Source organism: Tenrec ecaudatus, chromosome 3 (genome assembly GCF_050624435.1).
Source record: "Tenrec ecaudatus isolate mTenEca1 chromosome 3, mTenEca1.hap1, whole genome shotgun sequence".
Taxonomy (NCBI): domain Eukaryota; kingdom Metazoa; phylum Chordata; class Mammalia; order Afrosoricida; family Tenrecidae; genus Tenrec; species Tenrec ecaudatus.
The window spans coordinates 220,646,601-220,671,932 of NC_134532.1; the positions used below are offsets into that span (position 1 = coordinate 220,646,601).

Here is a 25,332-nt window from a genome sequence, read left to right on the forward strand (position 1 = left end):
GCAATAAAGCCCACATGGAAGAAGCACACCAGCCTGTGTGATCACGAGGTGCCAAAGGGACCAGGTATAAGGCATCATGCAATATATATATATATACATATATATATATATATATATATATATATATATATATATATATATATATATATATATATATATATATACCATAGTGAATGAAGGGGGAAGTGCAGAGTGGAGACCCAAAGCCCATTTGTCAGCCACTGGAGATCCCCTCACAGAGGGGTTTAGGGGAGGAGATGGGTCAGTCAGGGTGCGCTGTAGTACTGATGAAGAATACAGCTTTCCCCCAGATCCTGGATGCTTCCTCCCCCCAACTACCATGATCCGAATTCTACCTTGCAGGACTGGATAGGGCAGAAGTTGTACACTGGTGCATATGGGAGCTGGAGGCACAGGGAATCCAGGGTGGATGATACCTTCAGGACCAGGGGTGTGAGGGGCGATACTGGGAGAGTAGAGGGTGAGTGGGTTGGAAAGGGGGAACCGATTACAAGGATCCACATGTGACCTCCTCCCTTGGAGACGGACAGCAGAGAAGGAGGGGGGAGTCCAGATAGGGTAAGATGTGACAAAATAACAATCTATAAATTATCAAGGGCTTATGAGGGAGAGGGGAGCGGGGAGGGAGGGGAAAAAAAGAGGACCTGATGCAAAGGGCTTAAGTGGAGAGCGATTGCTTAGAGAATGATTGGGGCGGGGAATGTGCGGATGTGCTTTATACAATTGATGTATGTATATGTATGGATTGTCATAAGAGTTGTATGAGCCCCTAATAAAATGCAAAAAAAAAAACAAACCAAAAAAACACCAAGGCTGGGGTCTGGCACACTCTAGTCCTCAAAGGGACAACCTTGCTCTTCAACACTTGAAAGAGGTGCAGCTGGTTTCCCCAGTGCCATGTGCCTTTTAATCTCTTGACTGTGACTCCCATGAGCAAATTCAAGCAAGATGAAACCCTTGACAACTTCGCTCTCTCCCCATTGATCATGATGCTCACTACTGGTCCAGTGGTGAGCATGTTGCCCTTCTCTCCATTTAGCTGTCATCCATACCGAAGGCTGCAGTCCTGGATCTTCATCAGCAAGTGCTCCAAGGCCTGCTCACTTACAGCGAGCAAGGTCTTGTCATCTGCGCACTGTGGGTGGTTCATGAGCCTCCCACCGATCCTGATGCCACACACCTCTCCACACAATCTGGCTTCTCTGGGGATGTGCTCAGCATGCAGACTGAGGACGCCTGGTGAGAGGCTCTAACTCTGATGCACATCTTTCCTGATTTTAAACCATGCAGCATTGCCTGGTTTTGTTAGAATGACTAGGCGTAGGCTCTGCATGAGCACAATGAAGCATCCTGGATTCCCTGTCTCCAGGCTACCCATAGCTTGTCATGATCCACACCGTTGAATGCTGTTTCAGAGTGAATGAAACACAAGGGACCCTCTTTCTGGTGCTCTCTGCTTTCAGCCAAGATTCAACGGATGTCAGCAACAATATCCCTTATTCCATGTCCTCTTCTGAATCCAGCTTCAATTTCTAGCAGTTCCCTGTCAATGTATTGGTACAACCATTCTTGAATTCTCTTCAGCAAAAATGTTACTTGCATGTGATGTCAATGATATTGTTTGGTATTTTCCACATTCTACTCAGTCACCTTCCTCAAATGGATACAACCAATGATCTCTTCTTGTCGGTTAGCCAGGTAACCATTTCCCAAATTTCTTGGCATTGATTAGTGAGTGCTTCCAGTGCTAGATCAGTTTGTTGAAGTGTTCCCATTGGCATCCTGTCAGTTCCTGGCTCCTAATCCCCTCTCCCATGATTAGAACAATGGAAAGAAAAAAGAAAGCCCACCATGCACTGGTGCTTGGAGAAATGAATACAATTAATAGCATAATTTTTTAAAGCATCAAATCTGATGAATTCCTTTGCAAGCCCAAGGACTATGCAAATAATGCTGGCATTCACAAACATGCCAAATAAGAAATGACATCACCTCAGAAAGATGACTTCCTTTGGAAGTCTGGCACGTCCACTGAGGCCGTCACACAGAGGTCTCTGAGCACCGTGGTGAGGGTGGGGGGGACAGTGCTCAGTGCCGGCTTATCCACTCATGGCCATCCTGCTGGCTGCCTGTTTTTCACAGTGGTGGGCAGAGTGCTACATTCAGGTTCCTTGTGGACGCCCGTCTCTATGTCAAGGTGAGAACATGCAGGGCATAGTGTTCATGGGGGGGCGGAGGGGTCACACTGCGTCACTTTGGCTGTGGCTGCACCATGCTGCAGCCCCTCCAGCTGGGAAGGAGGCCCTGCAGCCCCACATCACCAGCCTCTGAGGTCGTCTGGGTTTGAATGCTAGCCAGTGTAATAGGTGTCCCATCAACCGAAGTCTCAGTCTCATTAGCGTAGTCGGTTATGTATTGGGCTGCTAACTCCCAGGCGCTCTAAGCACAGGGGAGAGCCGAGGTTGTCTGCTGCTGTGGAGATCTGCAGCTTCATAAACCCTAGTCTGTGGGGTCACCATAGTCGGAGTCGACCTGACGACAGCGAGCACTTTGAATGACAAGATGCCGAGGATGTTTGCCCATATTTGCCTCCCGTAGCTCATGGTCGGGGAGGTGTCTGTAAGGTGTTTCATCCCTTGTGCCCTGTCACTTGATCTCAAGTCTGCAGAGTCCTCTGTGTTTTGGATAGAAGTCCTTTGTGAGATAAGCATTTTGGAGACATTTTCTCCCCATCTGTGGCATTTGTCCAACAGATTCTTCCACTGGGCAGAAGTTTCTCGTCTTATTGTAGCTGGGCACACAGACTTTTGGGGTACACAGATCATGTTTTTGGTGGTGTATCTGAACACTGCCTGGCCTGTTGTTATGGCCACAGTGTCGAGGGCCTTTCTCTTTTCCTTAACCCTCCACTTTACCAAGCACGATGGCTTCCTCCAGGGCCTGGTCTCTTCTGACGAGGGGGCCCAAGTACAAGAGGAGGTCTCTCCATTCTGGCTCCAAGGAGCACCCTGTCTTCTTCCAGCAGATGTTTCTCCTCCTGGTAGCCACAGTACATGCAATAATATTTGATGCGTTCTTCGCAAACGCTGCTGTCTGAGGACCCCAGCTCTGTGCCAGTGGCATCAAGCAAAGGTGTAGGGGACTAGGAGACCCCACAGGGGCTGGTTAGTTTTGCCATGTGCGAGGTTCAAATGAGCCATCTCAGAGGTGGAAAGTGGGCCTCAGTGCCATCAAGAAGGAAGAGCCAACAGTAGTGGTCCTCAGACTCTGGGTCCCTGCGCTGAGAATGTCCTAGACCCAAGACTGAGTGAGAACAGAATCACCAGGGAGGGCTCCAGGCCAGAAGCAGCAGAACCAGGAGGTGATCAGGTGCAAGTTAGGTGGGTAGGAGAGCTCTAGGTGGGCTGGAGAGCCTGGTGAGCTTCTCAACTCACAGAGCAAGATAGCTGAGCGCCTCCTGGCTTGGGTTTGTTGACGGAGCGGGCTGCCTTTGGGAACTTCTCTGTGGAGCTAAAGGCGCTGTCTCCCACTGTGCCCAGCAGGGGCCAAAGGCAGAGGGCACGACTGCGGGGAAACTGTCCTGATACAAGACTTATGTGGACTCCTCTACAAATCCTGACGTTTTACCTACTTCTCTAAGAGGGGTCCCTGGCAGAGCAGCAGGTTATACTTTGGGCAACTATCCACAAGGTCAGCAGTTTGAACCCACCAAACGTTCCTCAGAGGAGAGGAGGCTCTCCACTCTCATGAACTGGTCTCAGAAGCCCACAGCAGGCAGGATGCTGAGTCAGAATCGACTTGACAGCATTGGTTTTACTTCGACGATAAACTCCCGCATCAGAAACATCGCCTGCGAGTTCTGCAGGGTGTTGCAGCAGCCTTGGGAAGCTAGCGGAGAAGTAGAGCATGAGGGTCAGGGCGGACAGGTTGGAGGTGTGTCTGCCGCCTGGGCATCAGCTGAGTTGATGGTGATTCTTAACTGCCCCTCCTCCATGCTGTCGTTAAGGCCGGTCACTATAGGTCTTCTGCACATGAGTTCTAGAACAATTTGCCGATGTTGAATCTACGGGTCAGTGAGGAATGGATACCTAATGATAGAAAGCATTCCTAATCAGGAACAGGCGGTATCTTTCCATTTCTAGCTTCAGAGTTTTGCCTCTCTGAGGTTGTTGGTTCCCATTAAGGCTTACAGTTATTAGGGGCCACCGAGTACACTCTGATCCACAGGGAGCCCGTGCACCACACAACCAAACACTGCCGGTCCTGTGCCCTCCTCACTATGGCGCCATGCCGAGGCCACTGCAGCCACGGTGTCAGTCCATCTTTGTCACTGTCCCTCAGCTTTCTCAAATATGCCCTTCTCAGCCCCCCCCCTGAAGTTGCTGTCAGACCCACTTGATGGTAGTGGGGTTTGAAACATATGGGGTCTCTCATACGATGGTGCAGAGAAACACTGATCCACAAGTCAAGTAGCGCCAGTGGGGGGTGAGTGGGAAGCTCCATCACGTGGCCAGGTGGACGCTGCAGGGCCTCCTCGGCTGGGGCTGGGTGGCCCAGTGAGTTATGCTACCTGCAAGGTCAGCAATTCGAACCTGCTGGTCCTTCTGTGGGAGGGGAGGGGACCGGTTCTTGTAAAGACTTCCTCTTGGAAGCCCACAGGGGCACCGAGTCAGTGATGCTAAAACAATGATCGGGCCTCAGGTCTGCCCTATTGAGGGGAGCTTCCCACAAGGGGGGTGGCATCAGTTCTGCAGGCCTGCTCTCATTATCTGAGATCAACAGGGCCCAATCTGATGCAAGAGGCCACTGGGACCAGCTTGTTCCTGGCGGGCCTCTGACCCTGAAAATGACAGTACACTGTTTGTCTCTGACAAGTTAGCGGGAGAACGAAGGTCTCTGTGTATGGACCCTGTGTCCTGCCTTGTTAGAATCACTGTTGGTCCAGGTTTTGTGGACCCCTTTACATTTTGCAGGGACGTCATGGCGAGCCTGTCCCTCCCACTCCCGTGTACAGCACCGTTTCTCTCAGCGTCTTAGGTGGCTTCCTTAGGACCCCCAGTCCAGGCCCAGGTGGGAATAGGGGCTCACCTGCCCTGCTCCCCATCTCAGGGAAGGACATCATCTCTCACGGTGAAGTGCGTTTGGCACGTCAGCAGGAGACCTCTTGGTACAGTGGCTAAGCGCCTACTGCCACCACCAGGCTACTGGACCCCCAGGAAAGATGTGGCAGTCTGCTCAGGAGGCCAGGGGCCTGGCTTTGGTTGGGATTTTGTCCCTGATCTTAGGGGGAACCATCTCTGGTTTCACCAGAGATCCGGTGTTGGTGGGGTTTCGTGTCTGCTCACTGGGGGCTACTAGTGGGGTGCTCTACCATGACCAGCAGGACCCCCCCCCCCACTCTCACCATGCAGACTGACATCTCATCTCCATACCCATTCTCTTGTGGCTACAAGGGGCCTGGTAGCACAGGCTGGAGCCAGGCTGCTAACATCAACCACCTGCTTCTGTGATGATCCCAGGCTCAGAGCCCTCCATGGCCAGTGCCCCAGGGTCCCTGCTGGAAGAGGCAGTGCCAGGGACCCTCCAGTGGTGCTGCAGGATGCTGCCTCAGCCCCCAGGGGTCTCACAGGGCGGGGGATGGAGGAGTGGGACCCTGGTGAGGGCTGAGGACCCTGATGGCACCTGCCTACACTAGTTCTGATCCCATGGTCCTGTGAATAAGGGGCACAGGGCACTTGCAGCTGTGCATGGGTCTAGGGGTCCAAGCCAGTCAGCCACATCTTGTCCATGCCAGTGGGTACCCAGCTGTTCCCAGGACAAAGGCCAAACTCTGTCTCTTCCAGCTGGGTCACCTTCACAGCTCCATGCCTCCTCACCCACTTCCTCCAGGAGGCCCTCTGGCCCCTGCCCCCTTCCCTGTAACACCCCCCCACTGCTACACACACACGCGCACACACACACAAACTGGAGTCCTGGGCCGACTGAGTTGCACCCTTGGAATCAGCTGCCAGGGATAGGCTCACAGGACATCAGGGGGAACATCACGGATGCCCCAGCACTGGCTCTGTGGGGACCATGGTGGACAGATTGGCTGCTGTCCCGTTTACCACCCGAGGGGCTGCACTGGGCCTGGGGAGGGGTTTGCAGGCAGAGTCTCCAGGTCCCCACTGTGTCGTCCAGCCCGAGTGGCTCACCACCCGCAGCGGGCGGAGCTCACAGCAGGCCGGCGTGGCCTCACACCACTAGTGAGGGCTTGCTCAGAGTGCCGGTCCCTTAGGGAAAACTGCTTGCCTAAGCTCTGGCCAGCCAGGCAGGCCCTGGGCCTTGCAGGTGGAGAGGCTGAGGCTGGAGGAGGCAGAGCGGGGTCAATCCTGTCTAGTGTGGCTGCGGCAGGCACAAGGTGGAAGGCGCTGCCAGGACAGGACCCTGCCCCTGCTTCTGTGATCGCAGACCTCCTCATGAGAAGAGACGAAAGGGAGCCATCCTTCCTCCCCGGCTCTCTGAGAAAGGGCAGACGGGGGGGGGGGGCATCCCCGCTGCCCCCAGGAACGTGTCCTGAGCGAAGGCTGGCAGAACAAGGGCCACTGGGTCACAGGGCTGATCCCTGGACAGGAAGGCTCTTGGTACAGGATACACTCTTGCCCCAGGCTGCTCTGCTAACTCGCTGCTGGGGAACGTACACACACACACACCTGCTGAGTCCCTGCAGGTGGCCCTGGGGCCAAAAAGAAGCTTGACTGAGACGACGATCAAGGACCCTTCCTTCATTTCCTCTCAGTGTGTCCTAGTGTTGGTGTGGCCCAGCATCCACATCACAGCTGCGTGGCACACCGGTCATGGATGGGCACTGGCAAGCCTGCCCGACTCCAGCATGGCTCGCCACTGGAGCCAGGCGTGCGTGTGTGTGTGTGTGTGGCGGGGGGGTGGGGTGGGGTGGGGTGGGGGGGGTGGAGCACAGCGCGATCAGTTGGTTTTAAAGTGCTTCTCGGGATGGGGTGGCATTCCTGCCATTCAGCCCATGGGAGGCCTGGGGCTGGGCAGTATGTGGCACGGTGGGTGGGTGAGCAGGGGGCAGTGCATGCCAGCGGCATGTGCACAAGAGGTCAGGAAGCCTAGGTTAACCTGCCAACGTGAGCTCGTGTGTGCACTCACACGCGTGCACACGTCACATATGCACACCCAGATACACATGCACGCGTACCACAAACACCCCCCAGCACCCACACATGCATATGTACACACCATGAGCAGACCTGCACATGTACCACAAGCACCCACATGCACACATTTATACGCACACGCATATCCACACCCGTACACCAGGTGCGCACTCGCACCCCCCCCAAACACACACACGCACACTCATACCTCTTATACACACCAGGGCACCCCGGGCGCCCCGCCCTCAGGCGGCCGACAGGAAGGGGAAGAAGAAGAAATTGAAGGCGAACTTGAGGGCGCCATGGGCAGAGCCACGCCAGTCCTGCTCCAGCTTCACGTGCCGCGGGGCCGGCAGGGGCTGGGCCGGGCAGTTCAGGCAGCTGATGGCCTTGAGCTCGAAGACGGGCCACTTGCTGCCCAGACGGCCCTCGAGCACGGTGCTGAACTCGACGAGGCTGCCCTGGCGCAGGCCAAGCAGCACGGCCCGGAACTCGTTGCTGGCCCGCAGCACGATGTCCTTGGTGACATCGTCCTCAACCTCGGGGCCACCGGGCGGCATGCCCACTGTGAGCTCAAACTTGTAGCGGTCAAAGCGCTTGATGTGGCAGGGGTGCTTGGCCAGCAGCGAGAGACGGCACAGCTCCGGCTCGGCGGTGGGTGCACCCTGGGTGCTGCAGGCTGGGTAGGCCTCGCCGTACAGGCAGCGCAGCCAGTCTCCCGCAGCAAACGGCAACATGTTGACGGCCGCCTCAGCGCTGTTTTCGATATCTGTCACGCGCACGTACTTGAAACGGCCCGTCCAGGTGACCCGGTGGCCCTCCAGGTGGCTGCAGAGGATCTGCGTGCGGGCCATGTTGGTCTCGCGCCAGGCGCGCGGCCCGCACAGGGCGCTGTACTGTGGCCAGGTCAGCGTGGAGTTGTACACCTTCATGCCCTCTGAACGGTACACGTAGAACCAGCAGAAGAGCACCACGGCCGAGACCCAGACCAGGATGAGCTTGACCACGGAGCTACGTGTGAGCGACCGCAGCGCGCCTGACACAGAGGCGCGCGCCCCTCGGCCCCAGCGCAGCAGCAGCGGGATGCCGCATGCCGCCAGGACAGCCACCACCTTGGTCAGCTCCAGGGACAGCAGCCAGCGTCCCAGCTGCAGCAGGCCCATGAGGGCCAGCCCGATGGTCATGGCGGGGAGTGCGAAGAGAAAGAGCAGGTAGCCGATGGAGGCACGCACCAGCCCCAGGCCGGTGGACTGCAGCAGCAGCTCCACCGCCAGCTCACACCACATGAAGCAGACCAGGTAGGGCACCAGGTAGCAGTAGGTGCCTTTGAAGCGTCTGAGTTTCGCCATGCGGAAGAAGCAGTAGAAGAGGTGCAGGTACAGCAGGCAGGGCACGCTGACGTTGAGCACCACCAGGCGGCCCAGTGGCACGCGGAACAGGGCCTGGCCCAGCAGCTTCAGCGGCTGGCACTCGAAGGGCAGGCTGGGCAGCAGCGACAGCAGGCCAGCCATCACCTCAGTGACCAATGCTCTGCGGGTGTGGGGCTCGGCGGAGGTGCCCAGGCTGGCGTAGCTGGTCACTGTGAAGAAGACGGCCACCAACGCCAGTTCAGAGCAGGGCACCCAGTCCCTGCTGGCGACGGGGAAGGAGAAGATGACGAAGAAGACAGACAGCAGGAAGTGGACATAGGGCTCCAGGTGGTTCCAGCTGAAGTTGCCCTCAGCCTGCTCCACGTCCAGGCTGGGCTCGAAGCGCAGTAGCAGGTTGGTGAGCGTGCGGAAGCTCTCCCAGGCCCTGCTGTCCTGGAAGACCTTGAGGGTGCAGATGACCATGGAGAGGAAGGACAGGTAGAAGACCACCAGGGGGATGCAGAAGGCGAAGAAGTCGATGGTCAGGTTACTGATGATGAAGAAGAAGAGCAGAGCGTTGAGGTGGTGGGTGGGCACGATGGTGGACAGCCAGTGCATGCCTGCCTTGGAGGCCAGGTCGATCAGGTACTCCTTGATCTCCATGATGGCGTGCAAGGGGTACTTGACCAGCTGGGGGGCGGGGGGAAGAGAGGGGCTGTGAGCATGGACAAGGACTCAGGCACTTCCCCGCACACTGCCCCCTCCACGCACCAGCTCCCAGCACAAGGGGCAGTCTGCCCTGCTGTGCTCCCACTATGGGCCTCCATTCAGGAGGTGGGCCGCAGGGAGAGCAGGCCAGCTGTGACCACTGTATGCGAACAGTCTCAGCACACCCAGTAAAAGACAGACTCTCGAGTGGAGGCAAACACAAGGCCCGCTATATGCTGCCTATTAAAATCTCACTTTGAACTTAGAAACCCAGCCATCACCAAGGAGCGGCACGGAGGCAGCCACACTGCGCTAGCACTTGACAAAAGTGCTGGAGAGGCTGCGTGGACCTCACACTGAGCAGACTTCAGATAATCCAGGAAAACGCTCAGGAAGGAAGAGGGGCTTGATGTGGCACGAGGGTGACAGGCTTGGCTGCTAACCTCAGGGTTAGCAGTTCAAAACCACCAGAAGCTCCTCTGGAGAATGAGGCAGCTTTCTATTCCTGCAGAGATTTATAGTGAAGGAGAACCACAGGGCCACCCTGCTCTGTCCTACAGGGTCCCCCTGAGCGGAAGTGAGTTCACAGTCTGTGAGTGTGGTTTGAGATGGGACTCATGTGACCCAACTCATCCTAAGTGACCAGCACTACCTCATCCCCAAGACAGACATGACCAGCAAGACAAACTACAGACTGCTCGCTCCCTCTTGTGAATACAGATGCAAATCCTTGCCCCTTACAAACAGTGAAGCAAACAGATGGTCAGCAGATCGCAGCCAACGCTGCACAGGAGGAGCGTTGTCGTCTGATGCTGTGACTCACAGCTGAGCTGTGCAAAGCCAAAGAAAACACGACCGGTCCTTGCTGGCCCCGCACTGTGCACACGTCTGAGCCCGTCGTTGCTGCCACGGAGTCCGTCCAGCTTGTGAAGTCTCCTCTTGTTGCCCCCCCCCCCCAATTTACCCAGTATAATGTCCTTTCTCTGACAACATGTCCGAAGTCTGTGAGACAGAACCGCAATTCATCCATCCGACCACATGGGATTTGGTGCAAGCATGTACGGCTGGTTGCACAAACCATTGAACACATTCCATCCTATCAACAAACTAGAAAATCAAGATCCTATCAACAGATGTCGAAAACCCAACACCCCCCCAACACACACACCCAACCACACGTACACAACACACACCCACAACACACACACACCCCCAACACACACGCACACACACACATGACTTCCAGCAAACGAGTGCTTGAGAAGTTCTTCAGCCTGATAAAGAGCATGGACAGAACCCACACCCAACATCAGACGCAGTGGTGCGAGGGGCATGCATCTGGATGATCGGATCAAGACAAGGACGGCTGCCTCTCCACTACCGTTCAAGGCGGTCCCAGAGTCCACGTTAGATAAGGAAACGAAACCACTGAAGAGTGGAAGGAACAAGTCACATGCCTCTGTTCACAAATGGCGTGACTGCCTCGGGAATGGGCCACATACCCGACGACAGCAGGGGGCAGGACTCCTACAAGGTCAGCACGTTAAAGTCATGCATAATTAAAATGAGAAACACCACAAGTCCATTGACATTAGCACCACAGAATTCTGACATTCACCTCACAAAACATGCCCAGTGCTACACAGGAACCAGCCCCTTGCAAACAGTGAAGCACTTGTGGACTAATCCAGCGTGGCAGTTCACCCCCCACAGCAAGGCACCCCCACAGTCGTGAAGACCCTCCCCAGGAGCATCTCTCGGGAATGCGCAGGGCTGTCACGGGTTAGCACCGAATCTATAGCAACGGTTCATTTGTTTGTCTTGAAGGGAGAAAATGACAAACAGGCTGACAAGAAGCAACACAAACAGAATCTACGCCCGTACGCCCGTGGACAGGAAGACTGTCAACTCTTCCCAACATGACCTCCGAGTCTGGTGCAATCCCAGTCAGAACCGCAGGGAGTTCCTTTGTGGGACTGGACAAGTTGACTCTACCGTTTACATGGAAAGCCCAGCCACTACCACAGGAGGGGAGCTGGCCTGGACAATGTGGTGGTAGTGGGTGAATAAACGAGACCCCGGGGCAGATGAGTGAGCCCAGACACAGACCACCCCAGGGACAGTCAGCTCATCTTTGACGAAGCAGCAAAGGTCACCCAGCCTATCCCACAAACGGCCCTGGGACAGCTGGCCTTCCACCTGCAGCACCAAGCACCCGATGTAGAACTTAGGTCTCTGACAGTCACGGGGAACACTTTCCAGAGGACAACCGAAAGACTCTGGGCTGTCAGGTCGGGCCAATGGCAACCACACAGGACAGTGTAGACCGGCGCCTGTGGCTTTCTGGGATGGTCACTCTCTATGGGAGCAGAAAGGCCCGTCTTTCCCCCATGGAGGGGCTATGGCTCCAAACCACTGAGCTTGCAGTTAGCTGCCCAACACAGACCCGCTACGCCGCTGGGGCCCCTGACAGCCATGAGCTGTTCCATCATCTGATCACTCTGCCTGCCGCCCTGTCCTCTGCACAGGGCTACAGGTATGGGTCTCTTAGTTAGTGGCTGGTGGCTTCACACTGCTGGCCAACCACTGTGCCAAATCCAGGGGACCTGAGTGTGACAATGACTTCTGAGATACAACCACCCAAACACGGGTCCACGGAAGAAGAAAACCCTAAGTCGCATTTCATTTAAAAACTAAAAACCTGGCTTTTCAAAGTGGCACTGTTAGAAAGGAAAGACACGCCACAGACTGGCAACAATGCTGCAAAACAGACATCTGGGAAGGGCCTGTGGGAAGGGCAGCCCAGCTACAGAGGGTGGAAGGGCCGAACCATGCTCCCAGAGAGCCTGCTGAGGGCATGAGGACCGTCCCCGCGGCCAGGCCAGGCTCCGTCCTGCATCTCACTCACCACTCGACTGGCTGCCCTCCTGTGCTCTGGCTCCCATGGAGACACAGGCCCACACATCGAGGGGAGCCTCCCCCTGGTATTGCAGAGCACCCACAGGGGCGTGGCCTCACCCTCAGGCGCAGCGGCAAGTCCTCGGGGCTCTTCCCAGCCAGCTCATCGTCCTCGTCTTCATCCTCGGCCTGCAGGCACACGTCCCGGGGGATGATGCCCTTGGCGTACTTCTTGGTGATCTCCACAAAGTCATCCAGGGTGAGGAAGCGTTTGGCTGCAGCGGGAGAGGGAGAGTGTCCTTAGGAACGCAGGGTGGGATGCAGGCCTCTTGGACAACACTTCCCTGCCCTGCTGACGGGGACTGGAGGAGTCTTTGGATGACACCAAACTTCCCTGCCAAGTCCCCCTGCAGCCTGAGCCCTGCTGGAAACCTGTCTGGGTCTCCTCCATCTCCAGGCGCCCCATGCCCACAAAGCGAACTCTGGTGGAGTTGCCCAAATGGAGCGGCCCTCCAGCCCATCCTGATGTGCCCGCAGGGGACAAGGGGGCAAGAGGCCTCTTAGCAGATCCTGGGGGAAGTGGGTTGGTGGTCTGGGGTTGGGTAGGCTGGTAGGTGGGTCCCCCAGCACATCTGGGGTAGAAGCAGGATGTGGGTGGTGAGGGCCTGGGGGCGAGATGGGCCATGGGTGGGGCCCCAGCAGAGATCTGGGAAGAAGTCAGATGGGTCAGTACTCACACTCTCTGCTGACCAGACGCTCCAGCATCCGCCTCTGCTTCTGTAAGGACTTGGGGACAGGGCCAGGCTGGGCCCCGCCCTCTGTGGGGATAGGGTGGGTGAGACCTGGAGGCTGGCCTGGCATCCCCCCCTCACCCCCTGGTCCCCCCCCGCACCTCACGCACCATGCCCGTCGACCTGGCCCACATTCTCCAGCAGCTCGGACACAGCCACCTGCTTCTCCCTGGCGGGGTTGAGCCTCCAGTACATGACGCGTGCCAGCCTGCGTACCACACGCTCCAGTTCCGTCTCGGATGTCAGCTCCTGCACCAGTGGCTCGTTCTCTGATGTGATTCCTGCGCCGGCGTCAGAGGGGGCAGTGCTGGCTCCAGTGACCACAGGGTGCTGACCTCTGAGCACTGACCACTGGACTCTGACGATGGGCAGAGCCCAAGGGTGCTGCCATCCAGCACACTGACCGCAAGGCCTCTGGGTGGCGTGTCCCTCCCTTGGGGTGGGACAGCTGGGGCAGGGAGCTCACAGGAGCCCGTCACGTGTCTGATGGCGGTTGGGGGAAGAGGGACGGGGCGCTGCTTGGGGGTGGTCAGCGCACCGCTGGGTACACCCACCTTTCCTGTCCGCCAGGCACTGGCTCAGCAGTCGGACGGCCTCCCTGCGGCCCTGCTTTGCAGCGAGGACCAGCCAGCCAACGGCGGTGCAGCTGTTGAACTCCTCGTCCCCCTCGCAGGCCAGCCGCAGGAAGTGCCGCCCCACCTGCAGGAAGCAGGGAGCAGGGAGCACTCACTGGGCCATGGGGGAGGGTCAGGCACCAAGTGTAGGGGTAGGAGGGCATAGTGTGAGGGCGTCAGACGTGGGTGGGTGAGAAAGAGACACCAGGCCTGGGTGTGAGGGGACACTGTGTGGGGAAATAGGAGGTCCAGTGAGGATAGGGGGTGGTCCCTTAAACCTGGGGTGACAGGGAGTGCCAGTGTGGGCGGGAGGAGCCCCACTTGGCTGTGCAGCAGACACCAGTATCCCCGGGGTCTCCTGCCCTGCCTGTCCTCAGGCACTGAGCGAGCCCCAGGGGGCTGGCTAGAGGAACAAGGACACTGGCCCCCACATGCAGCTGTGGGCAGTGGCAAGAATGACCTCTGGAGAGCCAGGGCTCGTGGGTTCCCTGCCCTCCCCAGGGCCGGTGCCCCACCCAAGGTGGAGCCTGCACTTGGGGCGGAGGGTTTGGTGGGCGCACACGGGGTGGGCGAGCAGTCCTCACCTCTGTCTGCGCTTTGGGGTCCCCGGCCTTGGCTTTCTCCAGGATCTCCTCGAAGGGGGGTGCCGTGTTCTCCCTCCCAAACTCTGAAAAACGATGGATGGCCCTGTGAGCCTGGCGTGCCTGGAAGGGCACTCAGCCCTGGGGCAGGGCCTGAGAGGCCCAGAGAGGCAGACACCTCTTGGGGCAGTGGGAGGCCCACTGTATCTGGGCTCAGCTGGCTGCCTCAGCCCTGCGAAGGACTCACTTGGTCTGGGCAGCTGTCACCTGACACCATCTCTGGGTCAGGCTGGGGGCTTCCTGCAGGAAGGCCCTGAGGTATGGGGCGTGGCTGGGATTGGAAGACAAAGGGCGCAGTGGACACTTAGGGCAGGACCCTGCAGTTACTGCCCAGCTGGTCTGAGCAGAGGGTCCCAGGACCTGCCTGTTCCACGCCCCGATTCCTCCTACCAGACCCCACAGTTCTGTCCTCTCTCCACTGCTTCCAGCCCTGCCACCTGTTCAGGACCCCATGGCCCACCAGGCAGCCCCCATCCTTTGCCCCGCCCCATGACCCCACAGCTCTCACCCCTGCACAGGCCCCTCCCTGAGGGCCAGTGGGGTCCCTTCAGGAGATGCAGGGAGAAACCAGGGAAGGGAAAGGGAAGTGCTGCCTAGTGGAGCCACAGGAAGCAGTGTCCTGAGTCCACCCCTTGGGATGTGACCAGCTCGTGCTCTTGGGCTCACTGAGAGAGACCAGGACCTCTCTGATGGGAGATGAAACCAACAAATCACTCAAGGCCAATACTAGTGCCAAGAGACCATGTCAGGGCCATAGTGGGGCCTCACCAGTCAGCAGGTAGGTCAGTGCTGCACGGGGACCCAGTGAGGCCCATGTGGGGTCCATGCTGGCACCACCCATGGTACGGCCACCTGAGGACAGCAGGCCACGCTCCCAGCCCTCCAGGGCTCTTCCAGCACCAGCCAGGAGGGATGTCCTGAGGATCCAGCAGGGCCCTGATTGTCGACTGGTAGTCAGTGGACATCTGCTGTACCCTCGGGCCTTCTCAGAGGGGGAACCCCTCTCAGAAATAACACTGAATTCTGGGGGCCCAGGGTGGATGCCATCAGGCAGCAGATCAAATGGGCCACTCAGAGCATGGAAACGAGCCTGTGGTCCTTGAGATGCCTCCACAGCCCCTACAAAGGCACCAGGCCTGCCAATGCCCACAGGCTCAGGTCCAGGGACAGCCCCGCCCCCTCCTCCTGCTTCTGCCCCAGCCCACACCACAGCCATTGATGGACATTCAGGGAAAAAGGCTTCCACAAACAAGTAAACTATCACCATGTGACCCGGCATTCTCAGTCCTACTCATGAAAACATATGATCACCCTGTGACCCGACACTCTCAGGTCCAGTCATGACGACACAGACTACCATGTGACCTGCACTCTCAGGCCCAGTCATCAGAGGCTGGGGCTCTCTGTGGTGTTTTCACGGGGCTGAGGTGGGGACCACCCAAGAGCCACAGCTAGGTGAGGGATAAGGGAGACAGATGTAGACTGACACCAGCTGCTGAGTGGCAGCAGTCAGAGGCGAGAGGCCTTGTGCATGTGCCCGTGCAGACAAAGCATCTCTAGCAGGGCACTGTTAACTGGTGGTGTCAGGAGCTGGGCGAGGGCAGAGTGGGCACCAGGTCCCCTCCTGGACCTGGTCGGAGTGATGGCTAGACCACAGGTGAATATATGAGATGCCAGGGAATCCCATGGTGGAAGAGGGTGTCTGTATGTCATTGAACCACAAGCAGACAACTCCCGTCACCACCCTGGGCTCAGAACTGGCTGGGACCTTCCCTAGGATACAGCTCTTCACTGGTCAGTCCCAAGGTTGTACATACCTGCCCCTAGCTCCTCACAGTACCCCTAGGCTCTGTGAACTTCTTCTCATGGCTAGCCTTGCCCATGCTGGACAGACAGACGGATGGATGGATGGATGGATGGATGGGAGGGCTGTGGGGCTGACCTGTTCAGCCTGGGCCCCACGCCTCATCTTTTCCAGGAGCTGGTCCTGAGCAGCTTTGGGGGACTCTCCAGAGAAACCTCAGGAGGGGGTCATGGGAGGGCAGCGGCATTCAGTCAGGATTTGGAGGGGAAAGGCCCAGAATCCTCTCCTTGGGCCTGTGTGGGCATCTCTTCCTCCCAACATCAGACAGAGGTGGGGGTGGAGCATAGCACCCTGTGGCCACCTGAGTCCCTAGTTCTACTTGGTGCAGATAAGAGCTGCTCTGGAGACACTGTCCTCCCACCCAGGCCCCTGCCAAGCGGGGCCTCCACTGGGTTTGCCTGCTCTCACCTGGGCTCTGGGCAGGCCTGGCATGGGGGTCCTCGAGGTCCTGCTCCGGCAGTGAGGTGGTGGCGTTGAGCCGGGCCCGGGTCTGGGGCGGCAGGCGGGCGGGGTTCATCGGAGGAGGGGTGCTGGGGTCCATGTTGCCTACAAACAAAGTGCAGCTCAGACTCGGGGCAGGAGCGCCCAGAGACCACTCACATCGCCCCAGACCACTCATCACTGGGCACACTGTAGCCCCCCAGGCGCTGGCCCTATGAGCCCATCTGAGGCAGGGTAGGGTCAGTAAGGACGCCTGAGGGGCAGTGCTGAGCGAGTGCTGATGGGGGAGGGGGGGCTAGGGTTATGGGAGCTATGCATAGGGACTAAGGGTATGTCACTGGTTGATCCGTGTTTCCTCTTCGCGTCACATACTGGCCACGCTGTCATGGAGGGCATCATGTGTAGGCATGTGGAAAAGCCCTGGCCACAGGGATGGGCCCAGGCAGAGGAACCCCTGTGAGGAGCAGGCCTGGCAGTGCTTCCTTCTGGTGCACATGGGGTCATGTCTACAACCCCGCACCCCTTTATAACAGGTATTCTCTTAAGAAGGGCACACGAGGTGGACACAGGGGGAGCAGCTGTATGAAGGCCAGACCGAGACCGGGGGCTGCAGCCACAATCAAGGACCCTGGTCACTGCAGGAGCTGGAGGGCCAGACAGAGGACCAGCCCTGGTGCCCACACCCTGATGATGGCCTTCCAGCCTTGACTGACAGGACTCATGGCAACATGGTTGGGAGCCACATGGTTCTGATGGCCTGAGTAAACCAGTGCAGGGGATGATGGGAGAAAACCACCTACCATGGGAAGCGGGAAGAAGCCGACGTGCTGAGAAACCTCACAGAAGGGACTTGGACATGCAGCTCAGGCTGGGCTGTGGGCCAACCGAGCACGGCACCCCACACCAACCAAAACAAGCCACTCAAGCAAGGACTCTGCTGCTGGGAATGGAGAAGGGGCGATGGTGGCAGGCATGTAGTATGAGACAGTGCATCTCCTGGGCTGGGTCCAGGGGCCATCAATGTGTTACTTGCTGTGGGCACCTGGGCTGCGCCCGACTCCGGATATGCACACAGGGGGCTGGTGTGCTGGGTAAAGGGAGCCAGAGAGCTTGGGGCTGGCTTGCGTGTGACTTCCCCACTGCAGAACAAGAGCCCAACCCATGGCTCTCCCACTCCCGCCCTGTCTGGTGGCTGCAAGGGGGTCAGAACAGGCACCGTGTGAAGTCCACAGGGCCCGTCGCACATTCCTTCCCCATGAGCACCGCATGTATTTTTATCCCCTGCACTGGGAGCCAGCACCCAGCTCAGCAGAGGGCCTTACCACCTACTTGGACAGGGACAGAAGGCCCGGTGGCCCAGACAGGATGACTGCCCCCAGTACACCACTGCAGGGAATCTTGAGGCTTGGGCCCCCACATTGCCCACCACACTGCTCAGCGCATCCAGAGGGCGGCCACACAACACTGCCTGCCGACACAGCATGCCCTGGCTGCCCACTTGACCGGTGCTGGGAAACCCACCCACAGTTGTGCATCTGCTGCCCATAGGACAAGCACCAGGTATGACAGCTCCTGGGTGGGGTTGGGGGGAAACAGCACCCTGCAGAGACGGCGGAAGAACACCCTGATTCTCAGTGCTGCCCTGCCTCCTCTCAGACCTCGGCTGGAAGCCATTCTAAACTGCCAAGGCCTCCAGCCCCTAGGCCCTAGAGGATGGGCCCCCAGGGCCAGGGATGTGCCCATGTGTCCTGCCACTTGAGACCTCAAGACCCACCCCACCCCCAGTGGCTCCCCGGTGCTTCTGTCCCGGTGCTTCTAGCGATAGTCAGGATATGAGGATGCAGGGGACCAGGCAAGTGCCCCCTAGCACTGGAAACCACCCCCACTCCACAGGAGCCAGGGCCCAGTGTGTCCAGGTCTGAGCCCCAGCTGCCCTCATCCTGGATCATGACTCGGCTACACTTGGGGGCAGGACAGTCTGTGCTACAGCAGAGGATGGGAGCTGACAGGGTTTCCAGTAGGAAGGGATGCTGGGGGGTGGGGGGTGGGGCAAGATGTGAGGGAAGAGTGCAGGAGGCTGGTCAATGACCGGACTGAATGGGAGTCCTGGGAGATGGAATGACATGCCTATGAGGTTTGGGGCAAACTGATGGTGGCCAGGGCCAGCCTGGGTGGGGTTGCCACTTCCCAAGGTGGGTCTTGAGGTGTTTGTGGCCACAGTGAGGGACGTGTCTATATTGCAGCCAGGTGTGGGGTGGGCCCTGCACACCACCCTGAGGACAAGCAGTCTGCCCCTTTCCTGAGCGCAGCCTGTCTGCTGGGCAGGAAGGTATGCTGAGGCATCAGGGACCCTCCCAAACTGAGGGAGTGTGTAGCCTCTTGGCAGCTTAAAGGCTGGTTTGTGGGCGGGAGGTGGGGTGGGTCAGTGTCCAAGGTGAAGGAGTGGCCGCAGAGGGGTCACTGCTCATGTGCAGCAAGCATGCAAGTCAGGGCGACCCTGGCTGGTGTCTACCAGCAATGGGAGGATTAAACATGGGGGAGGGAGCCAAGCCAGCACCCTGGAATGTTCCCCAGAATGTTGTCCGTGCATCAGGCGGCTAGTCTGGTCGGGGGTGAGGGGCGTCAGTGCAGTAGGAGGCCGTCCGTCTGTCTGACCGTCTATCCCTCCACACAGCCTGGAGCCGCTCTGGCCCGTGTCAGCCTTCCCCCCTCCCCGACCCCTCCCAGGGCGCCCGAAGGGCAGTGGCGGTTCGGCTCGTAGGGCTGTGGGCCGGCGCCCGGAGCCTGAGCCCGAGTCCGGCCCTGCACGCCAGGCGCGCCCGCGGGGAGAGGGCTGTGGCCGGGCATCGGGCCGGACCCTGCTGAGCCTCAGTTTCCCCACGCACACGTGGGGCCGACGAGGCGCCAGCGAGATTTGCAGGGACTCGCGCTGAGGGAAACTGAGGCTGGCGTTTCCGGCCCGCCCCCGTCTCGGCGAGTACTCACCGGCTGTAAGAGGCCCTTTGCCCGGAGCCTCCGCCGCGGTGGAATCTCGGATCCGCAGGCCAAGCGGCCGCAGCGAAGCGGTGCGCGGCGGAGGCGGGGCCTTAGAGGGGGGAGCGTCCGTTCTCCACTCACGGCGCGGCTCCGGGCACGCAGCCCCCGCTCGGCCTGCTCAGCGGCCGGCCCGACCGTCAATCACCTCCAGCTTCCGCCAATACGGAGCGCCGCGTGGGATCTCGCCGGCCCGCCTCCTACGCAGTAAGGCTCTAGAGCTCTGGGGGCGGGACCGAAAGTTGCCGAGCGGACTCGGGCCCCGCCTAGGCCCCGCCTGTTCACCGAGGATGTTTCCGAGCAGACCTGCCCAAGGCCCCGCCCAGAAAGAACTTTTACGGGAGGACTCGACACGTTCCGTACCACTGAGAATGTTTCTGATCTGACTCATCCGGCCCCGCCCAGGCCCCGCCCAGAGAGAACCTTTCGGAGGGGCCTCGGTCCCGCCGGGTCCACTGAGCTGATTGGTCCAGACCCCGCCCAGACTCCGCCCACAGAGGTTTCGGCGCGGACTGGGCCCTGGGAGCTGCAGCCTAGCAGGCAGTTGAAGTCGTCCACGCCTGCAGCCCTCAGTCATTGGTCAGATTCCAGCTAGCTCGGACGGTGATTTATCTGCCCAAAGCCATCAGATTCCAGAAAAACTTGAAGAACACAGAAAAATAGAAGGAAGAAAAAAGAGAAAAAATCACTGCTGACGCACACTTGAAGCCAAGCCCAGATACTGCACATACGCAGACAAACGTCCTGGGTCTGTGCTTTCCCATCTTGGTGGATTGCTTGGGGCCCATCGCTATAAGACACAGGCTCTTCTAGAAGGTACGAGGCCCCGGGCTGCCCCCTGGATTCTGGGGCCCGGGGCGGGGGGGGGGGGGAGGGAGGCACACTTACTTCTTTATCTCCCCACCTCCCAGGGGACAAGAACTCTTTATCCTACCGCAGCGTTCTTGGCAGTAAGGCGCTGGTGCAGGTTGATTGAAAGCACTAACATTTGGACCGGTTCCATTTCATAGTCACACCTGTTTTTCTAATGACCTGTGAGAAATCTCCTGACTCTAGCAGCACGCTGTTGGGGCTGGGATGGGGAACCAGGACAACAGCTTGGCAAATGCCTGGTTTGTGGAATGCTGAAGAGAGCATACTAAATGGAGTAACCATGGACCACAATTAAAAAGGCAGACAGGAGGCCACCAAAAATAAACAGGTGAACAACAAAATGGAAGCTGGCCAGAATCCAAGGCTGTCGGACGACACGTTTGAGGTTGCACCCCTTAACAGACAGAACACCCACGACCATACCTATGGCTCCCCCGCCCCCAAATTGTATAAAAATCCAACTAGAGCCCAGAGGGGCAGAGTTTTCTTGAGCAGAACTCTCACTTCCTCTGTCGCCCTTGCTGGTAAATTTTGCCCATTTGTTTGTTTTTAACTTGCTATTGCTGTGTGTGCAGCCCCCTTGGAATAAATGGGCTAAATACTGCCCGGCTCATAGAGTATGTTATGCTCTTGAAAGGACCTGGCCTAGTCACTGTGCGAAGCTTAGAGACTGCAAGGTCGCTGCTTGGGGCCTGAGCTGGCTGATTCCTAAGCTTTGTCTTCAGAACTGTCATAAGGCCTTCTAGACAGAGGCTCACCTCTTGCCAATCGGCCAGGGGCCTGTGGTCCAACTAGTCACGTCTGCGTCACTAGAGCTTGTCGACTCACAGCGACCTTACAGGACAGGGTGGAAGAGCCCCTGTGGGTTTCCAAGACTGTAACTCTTTATGGGCGTAGAAAGCCCCTTCTTTCTCCTGTGGGGTGGTTGGCGGTTTCGAACTGCAGACCTTGTGGTTAGCAGCCCAACATGTAACCACTGTGCCACCGAGGCTCCTTGTGAGAGATGCGGAACGATGAGCAAGTTCTCACGTCACCCACAGCTGCAGAATGAGAGCTGGCTCTCTCACCAACCCATCATGCCCTGGAAGCTGAGCCAGCCTTTCTAAGGCCCGGTGTCCTGCAGCTCTGCAAAGGAGCAGGTGGGTATCCCAGCACAGGGAGTTACAGCGTGTGGTGTCCTGCACGAACACGCAGAAAAGCCCTGACAGCTGTGCAGGCTCCTCACTTGGAGCTCGGGGATCCCTTGGCAGTCCAGGGGGTGCATACTGCCCTAGTGCTCAGGTCAAAGGAGTGAGCACTGTGCCCAGGGCCAGTCTGAGGCCTCCTCTGCCCACAATCTTACCTAATGCCCAGGTCTGCAAGTCCATCAGCTCGCCTGATCTGAAGCAGCAGCTCCTGGACCACCTGTGTTCTCTATCTTGAGGGTGCTGCAGGACCTGCCACTCCTGCCTGTCACCTGTACAAAGTCAATACTGTGAGGGAGAGACTCCTTCCTTCTCACAGGAGACAATGAGAGGCACTTAGGTGACAGAATCACAGCACTTAGGACAACGACCTCATTCAGAACCCTCCCCTCACCACTGACACCCATGATCCAGAAGATTCAGAACCCTGCTCACTGATCAGACACCCATGTGGCTGTGTGGTGCCCAGAAGCTACAGGGAGGAGTCCACGTGGAGCCTGGTGGAGGGGCTGGGGAGTGAGGGGGTGATGTTTTGGGGGTGGTTTGGACAGTTTTTCAAAGACATGTTTCCAACACTCTTCAGAAAACTATAAATGTCCCAGGAACCTTCCTGTGACTGCAGATTCCTGCTCTCTGTCAGTGTGCTATGACATAGGAAGCCCTCGCAGGCAGCAGGGCTGTGGCCTGCTCTGTGAAATGCTGGGAGCCGCTGGCTGTCAGCAGGGGATGGCAGAGTCTGGCTAAAGTATTGGCCTCGGCCCTCAGTCGAACACAGCATGCTGCATGCCTCTGTGATAATCCGTGGTTTTCCGTGCAGAAAACAGCCGCAAGGAGAGTTATGGTCGAATTATAGTCCCCCTTCAGCCCCCCAAAATGTGTTATAAATCCTAACCCCTTACATCCATGGGAGATAAGGCAGGCCCTCAGGGAGGGGCTGGGATACAGGGTGTGTCCGGAACCAATCCACTTCTGAGATACAAAAAAGCAGATGAGGCCCAAGGACCCACCAGCCACCCCACCACCAATTCCCAAGCGGCCCTGGCGCACAGCTGTGTCACCCTTGGATTGGCGGGTGCAGGCTCCTGGCTCATTGTCAGAGGTGTGCACGGGCATGCACTGGCCAGGCTTCTGGCCTGCCCACGGGGGCACGCCCTCCTGCACCAGGCAGGGTTGCTCTGGGTTGGGGTCTTTTTAAAGTGAGTATGTATCTCTCCCCTTTTCCCACCGTCACTTCCTAGTTTAATGGCTTTATTTCCCCCCCCCCCCCTCCTTCCTATTTTACTCTTCTCCCACCTCCTTTGCCCTTCTTGTTTTTTCCTTCTGCCCTATCCAAAGACTGTTACCTGCTTGTCAGCATCAGCCATCCTTACCACTTTATCAACCAGCCCCGCCACCACACACCCCTGCCCTACTGGATCAATGGCCCAGGGTGGACAATGCCTGCCGACTCCCCCTGAATGATCTCTGTGTGTAGAGATCTATGTCCACACTCCACCAGGTACTCCACTCACCTGCAGAAAGGAGGGGACGGGCCAGTGCTGGGAAGCTAGCCGCCCAAGCCGCGTGCTTATCCCACAGCCTGGGTGCTTGGGAGCAAAGCAAGGGAAACAGTCAAGTTGTAACAAACCCACAGAATCAACAGGTAAGTGCAGTTACAGACCGTCTAGGAGACACTGGGCAACTCCAAATCCAACCCAGAAATAGAACACAGTGGTCCAGGCGAGTGACCAGCATAAAGAACTGGGGCATCTCAGTGGAGAGCAGGTAATAGAACTACCTGGTGAGCAATTCCAAAGGTGTGTCTGTGTGTGAATCTGTGTGTGTGTGTGTGTGTCTTTGTGTGTGTCTACCTGTGTATGCGTGTGTCTTTGTGTGTGTGTGTGTCTACCTGTGTATATGTGTGTCTTTGTGTGTATGTGTGTCTACATGTGCATGTGTCTTTGTGTGTATATGTGTCTACCTGTGTGTGTGTCTACCTGTGTATGTGTGTGTCTTTGTGTGTATGTGTGTCTACCTGTGTGTGTCTTTGTGTGTGTATGTGTGTGTCTACCTGTGTGTGTGTCTACCTGTGTATGTGTGTGTCTACCTGTGTGTGTCTTTGTGTGTGTATGTCTATCTGTGTGTGTGTTTCTACCTGTGTATGTGTGTGTCTTTGTGTGTGTATATGTGTGTCTACCTGTGTGTATCTTTGTGTATGTGTGTGTCTACCTGTGTGTGTGTGTGTCGTTGTGTGTGTATAGGGCTTTTTAGGAGGTCAAGAAGCCCACAAACAAAATGAAGAAAAACCCAAGCAATACTCTCAAAAGAATTCAGGAAAACAACATACGAGCAAATTAATAGACCAGTAGAAACCACACAAAAATTACAATTGGAAATTCAGAAGATTTGCAGTAAACTTTCAGAGAGACATTACACATGGGAAGGTATTGAATCAGACTAATCAGCAAATTAGAAGACAAATTCCTCATCCCCCAAATTGCAGAAAAATCAGGAAGCAAAGCGGAGAAAGTGTATGAATGATGTGGGAGAATATTGAGAGGAAAAAAATTTGTGTGTGATTATAATTCCAGAACAGGAGATGGCAAACACTAACACAGAGAATCCTCAAAGATTTGCTAGCAGAAAATGTCCCTAATGTCATGAAAGATGGAATGATAGCCATGCAACAAGCTCCAAAAGCCCACCTGGGACAGACCCAAAGATGGTCAGCATGACGTAACACCATCAGATTTTCCCAAAGCAGAGAGAGAGGCTCTTGGGAGCAGCTCGGGGAAATGAAATGTTCCTCCCAAAGGGTGCCTGACAGTATGAAGTGCTCCTTTCTTGGCAGTAACTGTCAGGCAAGAAAGGTAACGGACGGCATATATAAAATCCTGAAAGAAATAGAAAAGGCCATCGAAGAATCGTATAATCAGCAACACTGTTCACCAGATACCAACTCAGAAAAAGAATTCTCAAGAATGCAGATATCTTACAAGCATGGAAATAACAAAACAAAGACATCGATCTGTGTGCAACTACGAAGCAAGCAGATGGGGTAAGTGGTGTAATTACAGAACTGTCACATGGACAGGACGTTTGAGACTGTCCAGACAGGACAGTCTGTTTTAAACTTGATGTGATCTTGACAACTTCAACTTTTTCCCCATTTACACTGATCGTACCTGTTGGTCCAGCTGTGGAGATTTTGGTCCGTTTTCATTGAGTTGTAATCCATACTGAACACCACAGTCCTTGATCTTCATCAGCAAGCGCTTCAAGTCCGTCTCGCTTTCAGCAAGTGAGGTTGCATCACCTACACATCTCAGGTAATTCATAAACCTTCCCCCAATCCCGATGCTACATTTGTCTACGTAGAATCCAGCTTCTCCGATGATTTGCTCAACATACCGATTGAACAGTGTGGTGGGAGGATACAACTCTGATGCACACCTTTGCAGATTTTACACCCTGCAGCATTCCCTTGTTCTGTTCCAGTGACTGCCTCTTACCCATGTACAGGTTCCACATGAGCATGATGAAAGGTTCTGGAATCCTCATTCTTCTCAAGGCTCTCCAGAGTTGGTCATAATGCACCCAGTGAAACGCCTTTGCACAGTCAATGAAACAAGGAATGATCGTTCTGGTTTTCTCAGCTTTACGCCAAGATCCATCTGACATCAGCAATGACATCCTCTTCTGAATCTAGCCTGGGTTTCTGCCAGCTCCCTGTCAATGTATTATTGCCCCATGGGATGAGCTTAGCAACATTTCAC

At 56.8% G+C, this 25,332-nt stretch overlaps 1 protein-coding gene across 2 annotated transcripts; it reads right to left on the reverse strand.

The window, feature by feature from the left end:
• Positions 1 to 905: 905 nt before the first annotated feature.
• On the reverse strand, positions 906 to 19,594 carry WFS1 (wolframin ER transmembrane glycoprotein). Of its 2 annotated transcripts, XM_075544670.1 has the most exons (9): positions 19,473 to 19,594; positions 16,455 to 16,592; positions 14,126 to 14,208; positions 13,482 to 13,626; positions 13,038 to 13,208; positions 12,874 to 12,954; positions 12,257 to 12,411; positions 7,390 to 9,220; positions 906 to 4,109 (listed from the first exon to the last, which is right to left on the reverse strand). In XM_075544670.1, the coding sequence occupies exons 2-8, from the start codon at positions 16,585 to 16,587 to the stop codon at positions 7,427 to 7,429; spliced, it is 2,562 nt and encodes an 853-aa protein (XP_075400785.1). In that variant the 5' UTR covers positions 16,588 to 16,592; positions 19,473 to 19,594; the 3' UTR covers positions 906 to 4,109; positions 7,390 to 7,426. The 2 variants fall into 2 exon arrangements, with proteins under 2 accessions (XP_075400785.1, XP_075400784.1); XM_075544669.1 differs by having other exon boundaries at positions 906 to 9,220.
• Between the last annotated feature and the right edge of the window lie 5,738 nt (positions 19,595 to 25,332).